Source organism: Rhamphochromis sp. 'chilingali' (assembly GCF_963969265.1).
Source record: "Rhamphochromis sp. 'chilingali' genome assembly, chromosome: 9".
In the NCBI taxonomy this organism is placed as follows: domain Eukaryota; kingdom Metazoa; phylum Chordata; class Actinopteri; order Cichliformes; family Cichlidae; genus Rhamphochromis; species Rhamphochromis sp. 'chilingali'.
In genome coordinates, this window is record NC_137936.1 from 30,675,041 (window position 1) to 30,692,710 (window position 17,670).

The window sequence follows — 17,670 nt, forward strand, 5'->3', positions numbered from 1 at the left end:
AAATACAAAACTAGAAAGAATCCATAGGCCAATTACTCAAAACCCTGCTTCTGCGACCACACAACCACAACAGTACACCCTTATCCACACACATTTAGAAACACAGATGCATACAGCTGTATGCATCTGTGTTAGTCACAGTCACATTTTTCTCAATGCTTTGAAGTGCAAAACAAGGTCTTACAATATCTGAAGTATATACTCAGATGTTTGGTGGCATATGAGCTTACGGACGCTGTTTGAGAGCAGTCACTTGCTGTTAGTTCCCACTGGGTCATTAATCATTGTCCATGGGTATATGGTAATGGACTCCAGACCCTCAGTGCACCTTTCTCCAGCAATTATGAGCTCAGTGAGAGGTGAATACAAGGTGAACATGATTTCCGTCTCTCAGGTACTTCCTGGTTGATAGTGTGATGTCTACTGTGGTTCTTGCCTGTTGTGATTTCACAGGGTGCCTAAAGCCATTAAAGCTAAGCACTGCTGGGTCCTTTTTTTCTGACGCACTGGTGAAAAAAAGGATAAGTCACATTGCTTTTAATTAGCTTTGTCAGTGATGGACCAATTGAATGATTTAGTCACTGAATTGAGATTAAACCAACAAAAAAAAGCAATGTGATTTTTCATTTCACTATCGATCACTATTAGGGATGTGTGATATGACGAAATATAATGGAAAAAGATATTAAAACAACTGTCGTTTCATATTATATCATTTATTTCATGCTGTCGCAAAACACACTGTTTACTACAATATTTTTTCATTGCTTTAGATGACATTTTGCAATAGTCATCACACCAATACAGAAGGACCAGCCAGAACAAATCGAGGAGCTCATTTCTAAAGTAGGGGTTACCTCTGTAGCATGGAATTTATTAGTTAATGAAAAGTCTGACACAGAGCAGAAAAATGTACTGTGCAAACTGGTCCCCACCACAGACACCGACACAACAAACCTCGTCTACCACCTAATGAAGAATCATGTGAAAGAGTATTGTGAGGGTTTACGAATGTGAAGCAAGAAAGAGCCATCAGGGGCTCGAAATAAAGCTCGGATTCAAATGTTAGAACAGGCTCCTCCCTGCAGCACGCCATATAATAAAAACTCATGAAGGTAATAGCTGCCATTACAACTTATATCTATAAATATAGGGTTTTGTGCACTGGCAAAAACACTTGACTCCAGGTACACAATGCCCAGCCAAAAACACTTCATGTAAGTTCCCCCGTTTATATTGTAATTGTCGATCCAATGTATTAGAGGAAACCTGCTACTTAGTATACTACGCTGCAATAAAGGATATGTGCATGAAACAGTGCACCTTATCTTAGACTGGATCAAAAAAATTGGGGGAAAAGCAAGCAGCATTGTTCCTAATTAATATTTTGACGTTTAGAAAGAATGATTGCTGGCATGTCTACAAAAAATAACATTAATGGACAAAATCATAGGTTTACATAAAAGTAACAAGCTATTTGGTTGAACTTGATTTAGACATGAAAGACCGTAAACACAGAAACCTTTCCAACTGACTATTGATGACCACTATACCTTCCACACTAACATATCATAAAGCAGCGGTCCCCAACCTTTTTTGCGCCACGGACCGGTTTATGCCCGACAATATTTTCACGGACCGGCCTTTGAGGTGTCGCGGACAAATACAACAAAATAAAACTAGTACCGGTACTGAAAAAAAGAAGATTTATTCATAACACACGTGAAAAGACCCAGGAAAACCGAGTTAACGATCAAAACGATAACAAAATAACGCTGAAAACCGATAAAAACCCTGAAAACCATACATTTCACACCTGAGCCTCAACTCACCGAGGCCCGGGGGTTGGGGACCGCTGTCATGGAGCTCCTACATTAATCATATGGGGAAACCTGAATCCAATGGCATCCAAAAGATGACATAATTTTGTTTTCAAAGCACCTTTTTTAAGCAATTCCATTTTACCACTGAGGACCTTTGCCACAACAAACCCTGAAAAAAATTGTATTAGATTTTATTAGTCCGGCACACCCACACAGGCGTTCTTACTCATTCTGTTTGAAGCTGAGTAGAGCTACAGTTTGCTGGCAGTTTGTTAAAGTCACCATACAGGTTGGTTTTTTTTCCCCTTAAAAACACAAAGATTAAACTTGTTCCACAAATGTGTGAAACAGGGGATTTTACTTTAGTCCGGCACAGTTTGTTCAAACTCACAGTCCAGAGAAGGGGTTTAATTAGCCCATCTAAGTGAAAACACCTGGATGTGAGTACTTTAGAGTGAAGGGCCTTTTATGTTCCTAGCGCTCTCATGGGGTGGAATATAAGGCATTCATGAGGTGTCAGAATAACCAGAAAAATGCATTACCACTAAAAGTCTTTGAGCTGTGCAACCCTTGGGTAGCAGGTTGCAGAGTTGTTGATATGATCATAAATGAGCAAAGGATGTAAATGTTTTGTTAATATAAAATAAGTTTCAATAAATCATGCACATTTAAATATCATAAAAGTGACTTGACTAAGTTACAAAAAGTATTTCAATTATTTATTAGCAGTAAGCCCCATAGCAAGCCAGGTAAGTGTCTTTAAATTAAAGCTTAACAGCACAGGAGGCACAGGGTCCAAAAGCTTCCACACTCAGAATATCAAACCATCCAAAGAAGGTTAATTCATTTAAAATGAGATTTGTTTGCTCCAAATAGAAAAGCATAGGAATAAATATACCAAATATATTGTACAGACAGTAGTTTCAGTATTGCGAATTAGCTCTGCACCATATATGCGAATATTGTGTTTGGACTAGAGTGATGTAAGATATAAGGCCACGTCTGCTGATTCAAGGAACACGAGAAGGAAAACACTTTCAATTTGGACGGAAACATTGCCTCAGAGGAGAACTGATCATGACCTGTCTAACTTGCTGTGTACTCGTATAATAAACCAAAAACCTTGCCAATGTTCTCTGACAGGTTTTAAGAATAGACTTTCACACTCTAGTCTCACTGAGCCCTTTGAAATTTATATTTAATCCAATTCTAAGTCTTAACTGTGGTGCTTTTAATGGGTAAAAAGAAAAAAGGAAGAACTATTTTTTGTTTATTCAATGTCATTTGATAGCTAAGGCTGTAGCACATGCTTAGTTCTGTCATGTATTATTTTAATATTTGACACTTAAAATGTACCAAATGACATGACAAAACTTAGTAAGAAGTACCTGTTTTGAAATCAAACTATACTTATAGCTGGTAGATATAAGGTTTGAAAAAGGAAATTTACACTGGAGAAATAGCATTTTGTTGTGGTGTTGTTTTTTAACTCATATGTTGCATACACATAAGGAGAAATATGACATTTAAATAGTGTCCATTTGTTCTATTTATGCTATTGTCTACGGTCATGCTGCATAATAAAACCTCATTATTAGGTTTGTAAGTATTTGCTTGAGTGTTTCTGCTTTGGCCCAGTTATGTGGCTGCAACTTCAAACAGCTCCATTTGCTTTTTGATGAAACTCATTTAGTCTTTGTCGGTGCTACTGCCCGGGGCTTGTTGCAAAATGAGCTGTTGTCAGCTCTATTTTCAATGTCATATCATAGCAAGCCTGGTCTCAATAGGGACTCACAACTTACAAAGAAACCAACTGAATTGATTGAGCCAGCAATTAGTAACAGCTAGTAAATATGATCATTCATTGGCATTTTGTACTCTAAAGTATGGTGGTCTGTAACAATGTTTTCCACTTAGTCTTTGAAGGGAAAAAATGTTATTAATACTTTAGTCTTGGAGAATGGGCCGAATAAGATATATTCACATAGACTTGAAATAAAACAAATTTTGTATTGACTGGCTTTTCAGGCTACAACATACACTTGTATTTTGTGTCTTCAACCCAGTCTTTGTCAAAACTGAGATAACATAATATCCTTGGTGAACACTGAAAGTACAAAGATGCTAAAAATACCAAATTTTAACAGCTGTCGTTCCACATTTGCTTATTTGCTTGCAGTTGTTATAGAGCTAAGTGTTCCACTGGCATTCATACACAATGAATGTACAGGGAGTTTTTAGACTTGAAACAGCTTCCTTTAGCAGCAGAGGCCAACACAGTGAAACTGCTGTAAGTGAACCTTAGCAATGAAGTTGAGGGGCATAGAACTAAAACAATGATCTCAGCTCCATAAAGCTGAGCAGAACTGCAAACATAGGTTATGATTCTCTGTAAGTGCATCAGCATGAGCGAAAAGCATTTCACAGTTTCACATTATTTTTACATTCATTGCCGCTGATACACTGTAATCATAAATGCATAACCTCATTTTAATGATAAGGTTATTTTAATGTGAATTCACTCCAATTTTTATGTTCTCAGGTATCAAAACTTTTTTTATGCTGCCAATAATCACATACAGTTCCTCTTATGTCTAAGCAATACTTAGAGTTACTATCAGAGTGAAGACAAAAATGAGAGCTGCTAATTATGCTGCAAAGCAGCTACTGTAGACTTCAATAGCAAACAGTAGAGTTTACTAGCTTATTTTAGCCATCGTATTTTCAAATTGTTTCATTTTATTTTGGTAGTTGCATTTTTGAATGGGAGAAAATAAACAACTGATTAAAAAATAATGAACCAACATCAAAAGGAAAGAGAGTAGAATAGCAGGTAAGAGGAAAGATCAGCATATAGTGAAAGATTCAATAATGCATTACATTTCCTTCTAAACCTAAACTTCCAAAAACAGTAAGTGTGCCTATATCTTTACTACCATAACTAAAGATATGTCTAACACCACACAGCTGAAAACCTCAACTGTGTGCTTGCAGTGAATGACCATGATTGGCTTACATGTTTCCTGGTTTGGCTTTTATAAAGCATATGATTAGCTCTTTCTGTGGCAGGATAACCTCCTTCCTTGAAAGTTTCTCTGACATACTTCTGTTCAGTATTCTTTGAATCCCAATTCATTACATTACCATATCTCTGTTTTACCCTACAATACAGAGTATGCACACATGTAATTGTGCCTTTCCGCTGTTCAGCGCCAACCACAGGTACAAGCACCATATGTCAGCTCAGCGTGGACTTCTTATCGCTGTGTAGAAGAACCTCATGAGCCATTCAATACAAAAAGTCTTTTGTCCTAAACAGGCATGGCTTTGTATTTGCTTTGATAAATTGTTTGGCTCTCTTAAAGAAAAGAAAAAGTCCCTGTTGCTATGCAACATCCTTTTACATCCTTTCAGCATCCAGCATAATGTCTGATACATGATTCTGGCTTAGCATAGAAATTTGAAAGTGCTGAACTTCATCCAATATACTGTTGCAAGTCTTGTTATACTAGGCAGTTTCATAAGGCTCCTACTGTTCCTTCATCTGGCTGACTATGTTCCCTTTTATTGGTTCTTTAATTGTCAAATTAGAACTGAGAAAATATGCAAATGTGGTCAACCAGTAATGTTAAACTTGTTTTTTCTTTTCTGTAAAAAGTAGACTATGCTAGTTTAAGTGTTTAGGTGATAGAAGCAGTTTACTTGCATGGCTGTATTAGAATATATATTACCCTATCAGACCTATCAGCAATGCTAGGCAAGTGCGCTACAATGTGTAGTGTATGTTCTGTACTATACATTTATAAACTAGGTCCACCATATTTTCATATATTGCACACATTTTACTCCTTGAAGTATCTCCAGTGTCTGGAAGTTCATCCTTTTTAAAAACCTGTTTCTTCTCACCACTTTCTGGAGACACCCAACACAACAAATTCCCTACTGCAGCTTTGAGAGGGCTGAATATAATGGACGCATGAGTTAAAAGTGTCACCCATTATGTTTCAAGATCTGTCTGCATCTGAAGCGCTGAGGCAAGCTGGTGGCATATCAATAATAGCTTCCCAGTGCCACTATTAGAACATCCTCAGAGCACAAGCAAGCACTGATTGAAAAGAAGAAAGATAATGACAGTTAATAAGAAGGAAAGCTGATTAAGCCATGGCCAGGATCTCTCTCGTTGCCTCTGTGCTCTTTCTCTCCCTGTTTCTCTTGCTTCTGCTCTCCCGTTGAATCATTCTGTCACTATGAAAATTACTGGCTTGTCCTTTTGACACTGCCATGATTAATTGCAGCAACATGAAGGTGTATATGGACCAATGCATTATTGTTACATTTTTGAAAAGGTTTTGAATTCATGATGTTGGTGAGGTGGGGGCATTTTGGCAGTGAACAGAGTGCAGGTGCTCTCATCATAGTCTATTCACAAGGGAATGCAAAACCCTTCTTATGCCACTCATTACTGCCTTGGCATTGTATATGGGCTTAGAATTGCATATCTCTTTTTTTCTGGGTTAATTCATTTTAGAATGAAGTAAGTGGTTTGTGTCTGGTTTCATTGTTTGCACATATTGAACTATGAAGTATTTTGGGATTTATAACAGAGCCATGATTGATAATCACTTTATTCCGTGCAATAGCACTGTAAGAGAATAATAGAGCCGCAATGCCAAAGGCCCTCAAAAATCCTCTTTTACATGAGAGTGAACATTCCAGTCCAGGTCCTGGGGCAGCAAAATGCAAAATGTATGGCATAAGCCACTGTCATGACTACAGACTATATAATGCACCTAATCTCCTACATGATACTACAGATGTACTTTTTATCTTTTCCCACAACATGTTTGGAAATCAACCCATCATAAAAGATCAGAATTGATCAATAAGAAAAACAAGTGCATTCATCAGAACGCATAATATCCAAAAAGGTGATTCTTCTAAAGTCATATCCGACAAAAGTGCCCATGTCACTTTGTGAAGCATTATCATCTTTTGGAGGCATGCATCACAATGAGAGACATCCTCAGTGTTATTTTGGCTGCTTTATAATCACATGTAGAAAATTAATCAGTGTTTGCTCTCTCATTTGTACAGAATGAAAGAAGTGATGTGCTTTCCATTATCTCTGCCTGTCAAACAAGGAAATGTGGGAAATGGGATTTTTAGCAAATTAGTAGGTAGCTTAAAGAAAAACAGACCAAGACAGCAGCGATGGCAGATGTGTCCTTAATTGTGCATAGATTTTTAGGATGAATTAGTTGGTTCAAATTAATATTTACAAGGACACAGGGTCCTGTTAACTTATTTTGTTGCAGCACGAATCATGCAATCATTTCAGAGAACAGTTTACAAGATGTTAAATATTGGCTTTGGAAAACTTTATTCCACTCTTACAGATTATTTTAATCCTAAATCCAATTTGTTCAGCATATGATGTCTTACAAGTTAGCATTCTGAGCTTGAAATATTCAATAACGTCTCACAAATATTGGTATAAGACAGAATGTTTTTAAAGCTTACGCATTCTACTAATTTGCATTTAATATCCACAAAGTATGGCTCAGCAAATCAGGCACAAGTAATGCAGAAGTAGTATCAAGTGGAAAATGTCTCAAAATTGATGATGGTAATACTGTTTAACACTGAGAAAAATTATTGTCACAATAAATATGACTAGTCTGTAATCATTTAGACAGCACAACAAATAATCTAAAAAGACTTGTGTCACTCAACTCCTCTTCGAAGACTTTCATATCGAATATGTCTATTTATATCGCTGTCTAAAGTGTTTCCATATCCATGTCCCACTGTACATACGATCTGTTAATGGGAGAGGAAAGGAGCAGAACTGCAGAATAATGAAACAGAAATAGAACTTTAGTTTCTCCCTGCAGCTACATTTGTGTCATTCATTTTATTCATGTCTTTGATAAAACATCCATTTATTCCTTTTCTTTTAACTAAACCAGACAGGTGACAAAAAACTTATTCTTGATATTTTGCTGGAAGTAACACCTCAATAATTATTTCCAACATGTTGAGAGCTGACGTAACACAGGGCTCAGTGCACCCTGTTAAGTCATTCAGACATTTAATCAATATTTCTTTTATGGCTATAAATGAACTTGTCTGTTAATGTTTACGGAAACAAATCAGTTATCTAGGCTTACTGAATTAATTCCCTATTATACCAATCTATAGCCAACACAGGTGTTATTGTGTACCCACACCATTTTGTCCAACAAAAGCTCGAGAACAGGTGCATAGATCTTTCTAATCCGCACTGCTCTCCCTCCACCTGCTGTGATAATTAATGAGGTGCTGCAGTACACATTGACAAAAGCTTCTTCTCTACGCAAGTTGTTGAGTAGCTGTAGGAATTAGCAGCAGATGCAATAGGGTCATTGTGGATAAGGTTGATGTTTTCACTTCCCATTGTGCTATTGAATTTTAAGCTGTCACATGAGGTAGACTGGTAGAAAAATTTGGTGGAGGAAAAAGTGCCAATCACTACAACAACCGAAAGTAAGCAAACTTTGGAGAGAAAATTTGTTGTATCTCTGTACTGTAGGTGTTGTGCAGGTTTGAGCAACATCTGCTGTGCATTAGAAAGTTTTATGAGTAAGCTATAAATACCACAAAAATCCCCTGCAGCACAACACAGCTCATAATGATATTGTGTGTCCAGTAGCAGCAGGGCCCACGGAGGCAGCCTTGTCAATAATATTCATATTACAATTAACATTGATGTAACAGTGAATGTGACTCAAAAGGGTAAAGCTGTCCACTAAGTGTAAATATTTCAATATGACATTTGAAATGCTTTACTTTTGTACTAATTACTATAGTGTTAGGAAGCACTTTCTGTTGCATTTTGATAATAATGTCATATTAAAAAGGAAACAAGAAGGTAATAAGATGGAAGTAACAAATTATTGCCAAAAATCCAAGTAATTGTCTTGTATCAACAGTGGTGCTGAGTAGTATTACATTAAAGTTTATTTAATAACAACAGGTAATAATAACAGGTCAGAAACTGGTGGTAATTAGGTGGAAATAAAATATGCCTATAAGACTAATGTGTGGTAATAACATGACCCAGGACTGCAAATTGCAACACTATTTCTTTTTAATTACATATTAGTAACCTATTAAAGCAAACTTCAAGAAGTGTGATGATTACCTGGAAACATTTGTGGTAGTTTCACATTGGGATATACTGGTAATTTAGAACTGACCTTTACCCCGATGTTGATGATGTTCTTCTTGTTATTGGGGATGGAAAACATCCAGTGCTGTGCTGTCACTTTAAATGTAAATCGTTCTTTTTGCTGGAAGAGTCATAAAATGTAAAGTTCCCTATTGCAAATATAATAAAAATTTACATACTAAGCAATGAACTGTAGAACTACAAATAATACTTTGAAAAAACTAAATTTAAATGACCAAAGGTTCCCCAAAGAGCTGCGGATTAAAATTTCTGTTCATTAACAGCACAAAAAATACCACAGGCTGTAACTACACAACCTTGTTTCAATGCTAATATCTGGAGGTTATGTGCAGAAATGGGAGTATGAATTCTCTATTGAGAGATAAGGCAGCTGGAGAAATTATGTGATGCATGAAATGCTAAGGAAACACTTGTAATATTCAGGGAAATCCCTGACTGCAGCACTAGCTACTGCAGAATGAAATAGGGAATGAGACAATTCTCAAATTAAAACGCCATTATTCTATATGTTTAACAATTAAGAAAGGAAAGAAATAAGAATGTGAGTGGTGCTGTTATGATGATAAAACACAGAGAACAAAAACTGAATATTTTCACATTCTATACTGAGTGTAATGGCTCTGTGGCAAAACAAAATTTACTGTGTGGGCTCTCTGTTCTTAATCTTTCCTGCCGATCTATTAATCCCACTGTATGCTGCCGTCCCAGCCAACAGCCAACAGACAGCGTAAGCAATAGGCTGTAACCATTCAGCTGCATTAAGCAGGTGAAACGACAGATATTGCGCTCAGTAGTTGTTGGCACCAAAATAGAACTAAAATGAGAATCAGTGTTGAAATTAATATGTCAATATTGTGTTTACCGCGCAGCTTGTGATACCTCCTGACCACATATTCTATTAGGGCAAAATTGAAGTCATGCATTTGTGTGTACTCTTCTGGTAAAGATAAAGTATCTAGTTAAATATGTCATTTTTTTTTCTTTTTTCCTCTCAACTCCATCTGTTTTTCTCTTTCAACGCCTCTCTGCCTAAAGGTATACTTTAAACGAGATGGTGAGCTGATAGAGGTGATCTCCTACACTCTACCGTCCGCCAACGACCAGGGGAGCAGCTCAGCAGGGGTGAGAGGAGCCAGGCCACTGATCAGCAGGGACCTTGATGACACTAAGTTACAGCGGTCCCTCTCCCTCTTGGATCCCGAAGGACGATCGCCCCGCTTGTACACAGAGAGCCCCCAACGTGTCCACACTCATGGACAACAGGCCTACGAACCCAGCCCTGCAACAGAGGTCATTCCAGAGACAGTAGTGAGCCGGGAGTTCCCCCGCTGGGTGCACAGCACAGACCCACTCTACTACTTTAGCCACACTCACATCCCCCAGAGTGATGGCTCTGTGGTGGTGCAGGCCCGACTTACTTGGACCCTCAACCCCCAGTTAGATAATGATGCCCTGTTCAGCTGCGAAGTGAAGCATCCAGCACTGTCCATGCCTATGCAGACAGAGGTCACTCTAGGTGAGTAGGATGCTGTCCAACTCATTGCTTTTGCATGCTGTACTCATTCCCACACAGACCTTTTGCTCATCTGTCCGCTTTTCCACTTCCCAGCCACCCAAAAAACCGCAAGACATACACTCGTTTCTCATTTCTTTTTTCTTTTAATCTCCTGCTGTCTCCTCGTATCCCGTTGCCGCACTTGGAGACCGACTGGGCCTCCTTATGTCTTCGTTGCAAATGTACTCAGAACAACACTGATTTTCATTTGATGCTGCTTAATTGTGTTACAGCTGAGCAGATTGCAAGTTTAACACTGAATGCAAAACTCACAGTGAATGACAGAGCAATTCATCGAGCTGTCTGTTGCTAGATTGAGTTAACTCAGGAGCGTTATTGAAAAAGTCAGCCTGAATTAGAGAAGTCAGATGAGAATTTAGACACACTGACCAACGTTTTATTATAGGAAAGGCACTCACAGAGATGCTCCACTTCTTCGAACCTCAGTGAAAACCTCCTTTAAGCTCTTCAGTAATATGCTTTAGTGTGTCAGAGACATAGTGTCTTAATTTTGCCGTTTCATCAGAAGGAGAAAAACGCAGTGGCATTAGGATTATTATTGTTTGTTCATCTGCAAACGATCAAAGGAGATGGAATAGCTACACAAATACTGATTTCAGAGAACAGGAGTCACACTTTATGGGAAAACTTAGCATTAAGTTTTAATAGCATCTGATCGAAGAGAGAGACACACATACTCTAACTTTAAAAATTTTGTTTTTGGGGGGTTTTTTTATTCCAAAAACAAAGATGGCATCCAGCATATCCAATTAACACTTCAAAGGCAGTACGTTGGCATCACAGTCCTGGATAGAAGCCAGCAGTCGTAACATGATAAACAGAGACAATATCTTCCATGAAAAGTTAGCAGTGTTTGAAAGCAAAAGAGGCTCTGAATGAGGAGGCTGTGGCTGGCTTACCATTGCAGTGTCACATCCTCGCCTTTCATTTAATTAAAAGTCCCCATTTTCAGTGCTGGTGAGCAGCAATGGTTACATTGTTCATCTATAGGAAATGTTATTACGTTAAGTACTTAGAGAATGCATTTACAAATTAATTACCAACTTAAAAGTGGAAAATACAATGCATGAAGGAGATGATGTTTTCGTGTCAATATTTTTTTTAGCTTTACAAATACCCTGCCTCAATATTACGTAAATAAATAAATAAATAAATAAAAACTAATTTATTAATTTATTGCTTAATGGGTTTATCTTTTTTTCTTTTAAGTGCTAGACCAAACCTTCCAAAAGCAGTGATTCACCCAGAGACAAGAGTGTGAGGTTGTTGATGATGATTATTATGATTAAATCCAGGCTCCATTTTTCTTTCTTTAGTAGAAGAAAGAAAAAGATTATCAGAATTGTTACTGTGAGAATAAAACTTCTACGGGCCAGAATAAAATATAGTTTTAAACAAAATGGTTTCGTAAAATCAATAACTTAGAATTGTAACTCACCTGTTCAAGTCTGAAGGAAACAGAAAATTGCTAAAGTTATACTATTAAATGTTTGTTGCTTTTTCCTCTTCATTAAGGTGTTGGAAGTCTCACTGTGAACAAGCATAGATTATTGGCTGCAAACTGGTATGGATACAGAGCAAAGAGATCTGAATAAATGACACTGATTGACTGATTACAACTAAAGTTTTCTTAAATATCTGGGAGAGTGCAATGGGACTGTATGCAGTTCTAAAAAAAAATCTGATATTTTGTTAGTCAATACAACTGAAAGGTCTAGTATTGGGGGATCAGGCAGCATTGACTGAGGACATATATGGTACCTATAGAACAATTTTTAAATTAAAATTGTTCAAAATGTATTCATTTATAATATCTACACTGTATTTATGAACTAAATGGCAGGTCTGACACATGTAAATGGCATGTGTTGTTTGTTTGTTAAAGGGAGAATTTACAGCAACTTTTATAGCTGGTATCATGAGTTTAAAAACCCACATACAAGTAAGACAATGTTTTATGGAATAAAGGCTTTATCTTCTTGAATTTAAACCTGACAACATCCTATGAAGAAAGTAAAAATGTACTTCTTTGAACTATTCAAGTGTGCTATTAAGGGATATCTGTAAAGACACTTGCCATATATGATAAAAACCATAATAATGAATTTCTAGCTATCTACAGCAAATTGATACTTTGAGTCACTTTCTCTCACACTCCTCTGACTCCTGTAATGGTTAGGCAACACATTATTCCTGAGGAAAAAAAGTTTGACAAAAATGTAGTGGGGATTTTAGGTTTAGTGTTATTTCCTCACAACTTGTATGCCAAAAAGACCTTATGCCAGATTCCATATGTGTATGTGGGTAAATAGGTTGAATCTGCAGGGCATCAATTAGAGGAGATGGGACACTCCTTTCTGTTGAAGCTTTTGGATCAGTTTTCTGTCCAGATTGACAAGGGAAGTGTTCATTTTAGGCAAAAATCATGTATATAGTGTATGGTATATGGTGGATTAATAATTAGTTGTGGACTGATTTTCCTGAATTTTTTGTTGGTGAGCATGTATTGTAGTTGTGATTTGCTCATTTTACATTATTATAGAGCTATTTTATCTGTTAGCACACTATTTAGGTTCTTTGACATTTGTTTTTGTTGTTTTTTTATTGTTTGTTTTTGGATAGCAATAGAGTTCTAACGAAATAATAGAGGCTTCACCTGTCGTTGGCACTGTACTTATATCAATTTTTTGATGGTTTTAAACTTTTAATGGAAATCATTGATATTGAGAAAAATATGAAATATTACCAGCCATATCCCTGAAGAGGATCTACTGCCTAACAAAGCCCTTTGGCCCTTATTTAAAAACCAATTGTTGCGACTGGCATTGTCACTTTTTCAAATGGGAATTTCTCATACCACAAAATCGTCTTTTAAAATGTAATAACTGTCACCCTCATCTCCCAAGTGAATAGAAATATAGTACATCACTTGCTAGAGGGAGGCAGGCGGCATCAGTTGAAGGTATAATGGCACGAGCTGTCTTCGCAAGACAAAGTATTGCTGTAAGGATTCTAACAGCTCTTTGCCTTTTTCGCATGTTGATAATACAGATGACACAACCTGGGGGAAATGGGCCCTGTGAAACTCTTGCTAAATGTCAAAAGTGTTAATATTTTGACAAGCCTTTCTGTGCTGTGTTTGAAGTCATTAATTTAGCACTACCTTTGTTCTTTTAAAGAGATGGAAGAAGCATCAGTAGAATAAAAATGAGAACAGAAAATGTGCGTTTGTTGATTGTTGATTGAGCGTACTTGAAATTCAAAGCATTCACTGACCTGCTCAGAGCTTGATCCATCTTGGAATGGAAGAGTATTTAGGAAAAAAAGGTAATATGGTTGTGATTCACGTACCAAATTGTGCTGAATATTATTGCCAGACTAAATGGCACTAGGTTTCTAGAGTATATCAGTAACTCTAATTCAATGTGACTGTGTAAAACAGCTCACCTTAGGATTCTCATCGCTTACATACCCAGTTCATTTATTATGCAGTTGTAACTGGATAATTGCACTCATACACACACCCTCTTGGTTCTCTCAGGTGTGTTTGGTCAGGAAATGAAAGGGAGATCTTTTCAGTGCTCATAAGTAATAAATCTTTCAGAGATTTAATATCGCCACAGGAGACAGAACGACAGTCTGACAATCGACCAATGTTGTATCACACTTCATGAATATTCATGATTGGCTCTGTGCTCACCATACAAATGAAAATGAATCTGGTGCTGGTCTTCACAAGTCTAAAAAAGTGACTCACCTTTATGAGATCATGACCATTTTATTCATGAACGTCAGTTCATTCATGAACAGTGTATCCTAAAAATTAAAATAAGTTTTTGGCTTGGATTTATTAGAATATAATTAGACAAGAGATGGAAATGTCACCACACCCTACAGCAGTGAAAAGGACTCCAGGAATTTAAACAGTCCAGTCTTTGCTGTGCCAGGTCCTGATCATCAGGTGCTCCGTTTCAGGAACACATCTGTGATCTGTGTGTGCGTTTGCATGTCTGAATATTTATGAGGATTATGTGTGTGCATGTAATGTGTTGCAGTATGTCGCTATGTTGTGACTTTGTTCAACTGCAACATAATTCCATGGTCATCGGTCTGTCTTATTTTAGTGTTTTTAGCCACCTAGTGTGTAAGGTAACTCTAAGAAACACATAGCATGGGGCCTGATTCATCATGATGGTACAATCTGGCAGTCAGTCAGGCCTCTAAATTCAGCTGCAAGCCTCTTCACCTTCTCTTTCTAAACCGAACCAGTCACCCGGCTAATACGGTAGGTTCCCTTCAATGGTTTAAGTCTGGTGTACAGCTGGGCAGACCTGTTGATTCCTTCTCTTGATATTAAAGCACACCTGATGCATGGTGTGCAGTTGCTTTTCTGGGGGGCATGTTTATTCTCTGACCTCTCTTAAAGTCATAACAGTTCTTTCTTTAAGAAGTTGGGCCTTAAGTGACATTAGGTCTCATGGGACCGTGGCTCATTTCTCCTGTGATGCCCTCACCTCAAAGAAGCTGTATCATGTCCATCACGCTGCATGCTGCCATAATCAAAGATGGTGACGTAGGACGCCAACTGTCACTGCTGGAGCAAATCCCAGAAATCGGCCATCATCTTCCCAGCCATATGCCTGGCGAGCTCTATGTGACGCCATGACACCAGTATTTAAAAATACCCTTCTGTTAGTGTGTAGGAGGTGGAAATACAGTGCTTCACACTACCATGCCAAAACTAGCCTGTTAAATGCCATCCGTCTTCAGCGTGAGATGGAACACTCATGTCAAATTTCTCACATGATGTCTCCGGTTTGGATGCCAGGGCTAAGATGTGATTATTTTGCCTGAGTTTGATTTTTCTTTTTTAAGGTTGCTGTTGCCAAAATTTCTTTTTGGAATTTGCACCCGTTTACGCTGCTTGGGGTCTGAACAGATACATCAGCTTGTAGAGAATAACAAGTTTTGCTAATAACAACAATAAAAATAATGATGATGACTATGATGATATTTAATAATATCGCTTTTCAGTCGCTTCTTTTGCAAATTTTCATGGAATTAAATTGCTTTTGTTTCTGCTTTATATAACATTCCCTAGGAGAGGATGTTATACTGTGGACAGTGTCACACGCACAATCCACAGTGTAATTTCTGAATCCATTAGTCTGATACAGGCTGGTAGTCATTGACTGCCTAAGAAAAGTCTGTGATTCATTAGTAGCATTGGACAGTTTGTTTCCAGATTAATTGCCGAAAAGTATAGGTCATTTGTCTGTTTATTTATTTATGCTTTAGTTCATCAATGAAAGCAAACACCCTGTGTGATTTATATTAAGAGTTGGAACCAAATTAAACAGAAGAACTCCTGGGTTGCATTGTACAGGCGTTACTGATAGGATACTCTTAGCCTGAGTCTCATTGCATGTGATGCTCAGTCCATTTGTTTAACATATGGAACTGTGCAGCATCTGGAGCAGTTATCTTTAGGGGAGCTGTTAATCATCACAAATCGTGCAGAACCTGCTTATATTGTCCTAATGCAGCGTGCTGTGCAGTTTAGCTGCAATGAAATGACTTACCTTCATTTTTTTTAATAGCATTATGCAAATCATTCATTTTATCTCAACACTACATGCGCAGGACAATCGCTGGCCCCTCACAATTCCATGATATTAGAATCTGGCTACTCCCTCTCCTACTTGCGCCCCATTGTTTTAGATGGTCTAAATGAAAGCCATCTGGGGGCTGCTGTCCGCACCAAGACAAGGGAATTAGCTCTGTGAGTGTCCCTTATCTCACTGCCTCCACACTCCACCCGTTTCACTCCCATTCTCCTCTAGTAATGAGTATCTACCCAATTTAGTTCCTTTTCTCTCCAAAGGGGAATAAATCCAGCACAGTTCTTTGGATGAAAGAACCTGAAGGTCCCTCGCCTCTCGGCCTGTGACCTTAATAGACAGGAAATTGTATTTGTATCCCTCCCTCTGCGACCAAACAGGTATCCAGCAGGATTTGCTCCCCATATTCAGTACAATGACCTTTGTCTCTCTGTCTTTTTTTCTTTTCAGCTGCTCCAAAGGGTCCTAAACTTTTGATGTCCCCCAGCAGGGCAAAGGTAGGGGACACAGTGCGCATCACTGTGCAAGGATTCCAGGTAGGATCGCCAGGGGTAAGTGCATGGGGTTTTAAGAAAATGAAAGACTAATTAAGTCTGCAATAGGAGGAGATTGGTGCACATGTGCAGTGAAGCCTGTTTAGTTTTCCTCTTTAGTGACCACTTTGCTGGGCACAGGCATATTTTCTTTAACCTATTTATTCAAGCATGTGCAATATTTATTTTGAAAAAAATGGATTTACATTTCAACATTTTGCTTAAAGTTAGTAAAGTTAGTACACCCAAAATGCCAAACATTGCAGCTTTTCAGAATGTTTGTTTTCAATAAATCTTCAAATGTAAAACTAAAACTAAAGAATTAAAATGAATAAATTCAAAAGTACATGCTTATGTTAGGTTGGAAACTATGCTATCAGCTTTGATGCTGCTTTCAGACTTCCTGATTTCTTTTCCCAAATAGGAGCAGGTGTCTTTTGTGTGAATGGTCTCTGGGTGGTCCTGATATCTTTGACAGAAATGACACATTGAGAGTCAGTCAGGTGAATCGAATATGGCTAATCCTGATATAAAACAGCCTAATGGTGCACAGCGCAGGTGCCCTTTGTTACTTTGTAGTCTATAGGAATCATACTTCAGATTTCAAATTTAATTTAATGAAATGAAATTTATGAAATTTTATGGAACAAAGTTAAAATTCTGCATTGTTGTTGTTGTCAGTTTAGTACACTGAGTTATTGACGTCAAAGATTTATACATGCATGTCTGCCCAGTGACCTTAAGATTATTTTAAAGCTTTTTTTTTAACAGGGTTAAGTTTGGTTATTATAAACAGGCTTGACTGTGGCACGCAGCCAGTTGGGCCCTTCGGCAGCGTAGGCATCAGTGCGTACAGATTGATCAGAAAGCAAATTTCCCTTATCCT

The 17,670-nt window shown here is 37.7% G+C and overlaps 1 protein-coding gene across 3 annotated transcripts in view; it reads left to right on the plus strand.

Annotated features, from left to right (window-relative positions):
* Window positions 1-17,670, plus strand: part of igsf21a (immunoglobin superfamily, member 21a) — a 194,024-nt gene that overhangs the window by 166,167 nt on the left and 10,187 nt on the right. For 2 of the 3 annotated variants that reach the window (XM_080891829.1, XM_080891828.1), the window contains 2 exons: window positions 10,090-10,570; window positions 16,702-16,802. In XM_080891829.1, coding sequence (XP_080747955.1) covers window positions 10,090-10,570; window positions 16,702-16,802 — 582 coding nt within the window. The remainder of the gene's footprint in view (window positions 1-10,089; window positions 10,571-16,701; window positions 16,803-17,670) is intronic. The other variant, XM_080891830.1, reaches the window with a different exon arrangement.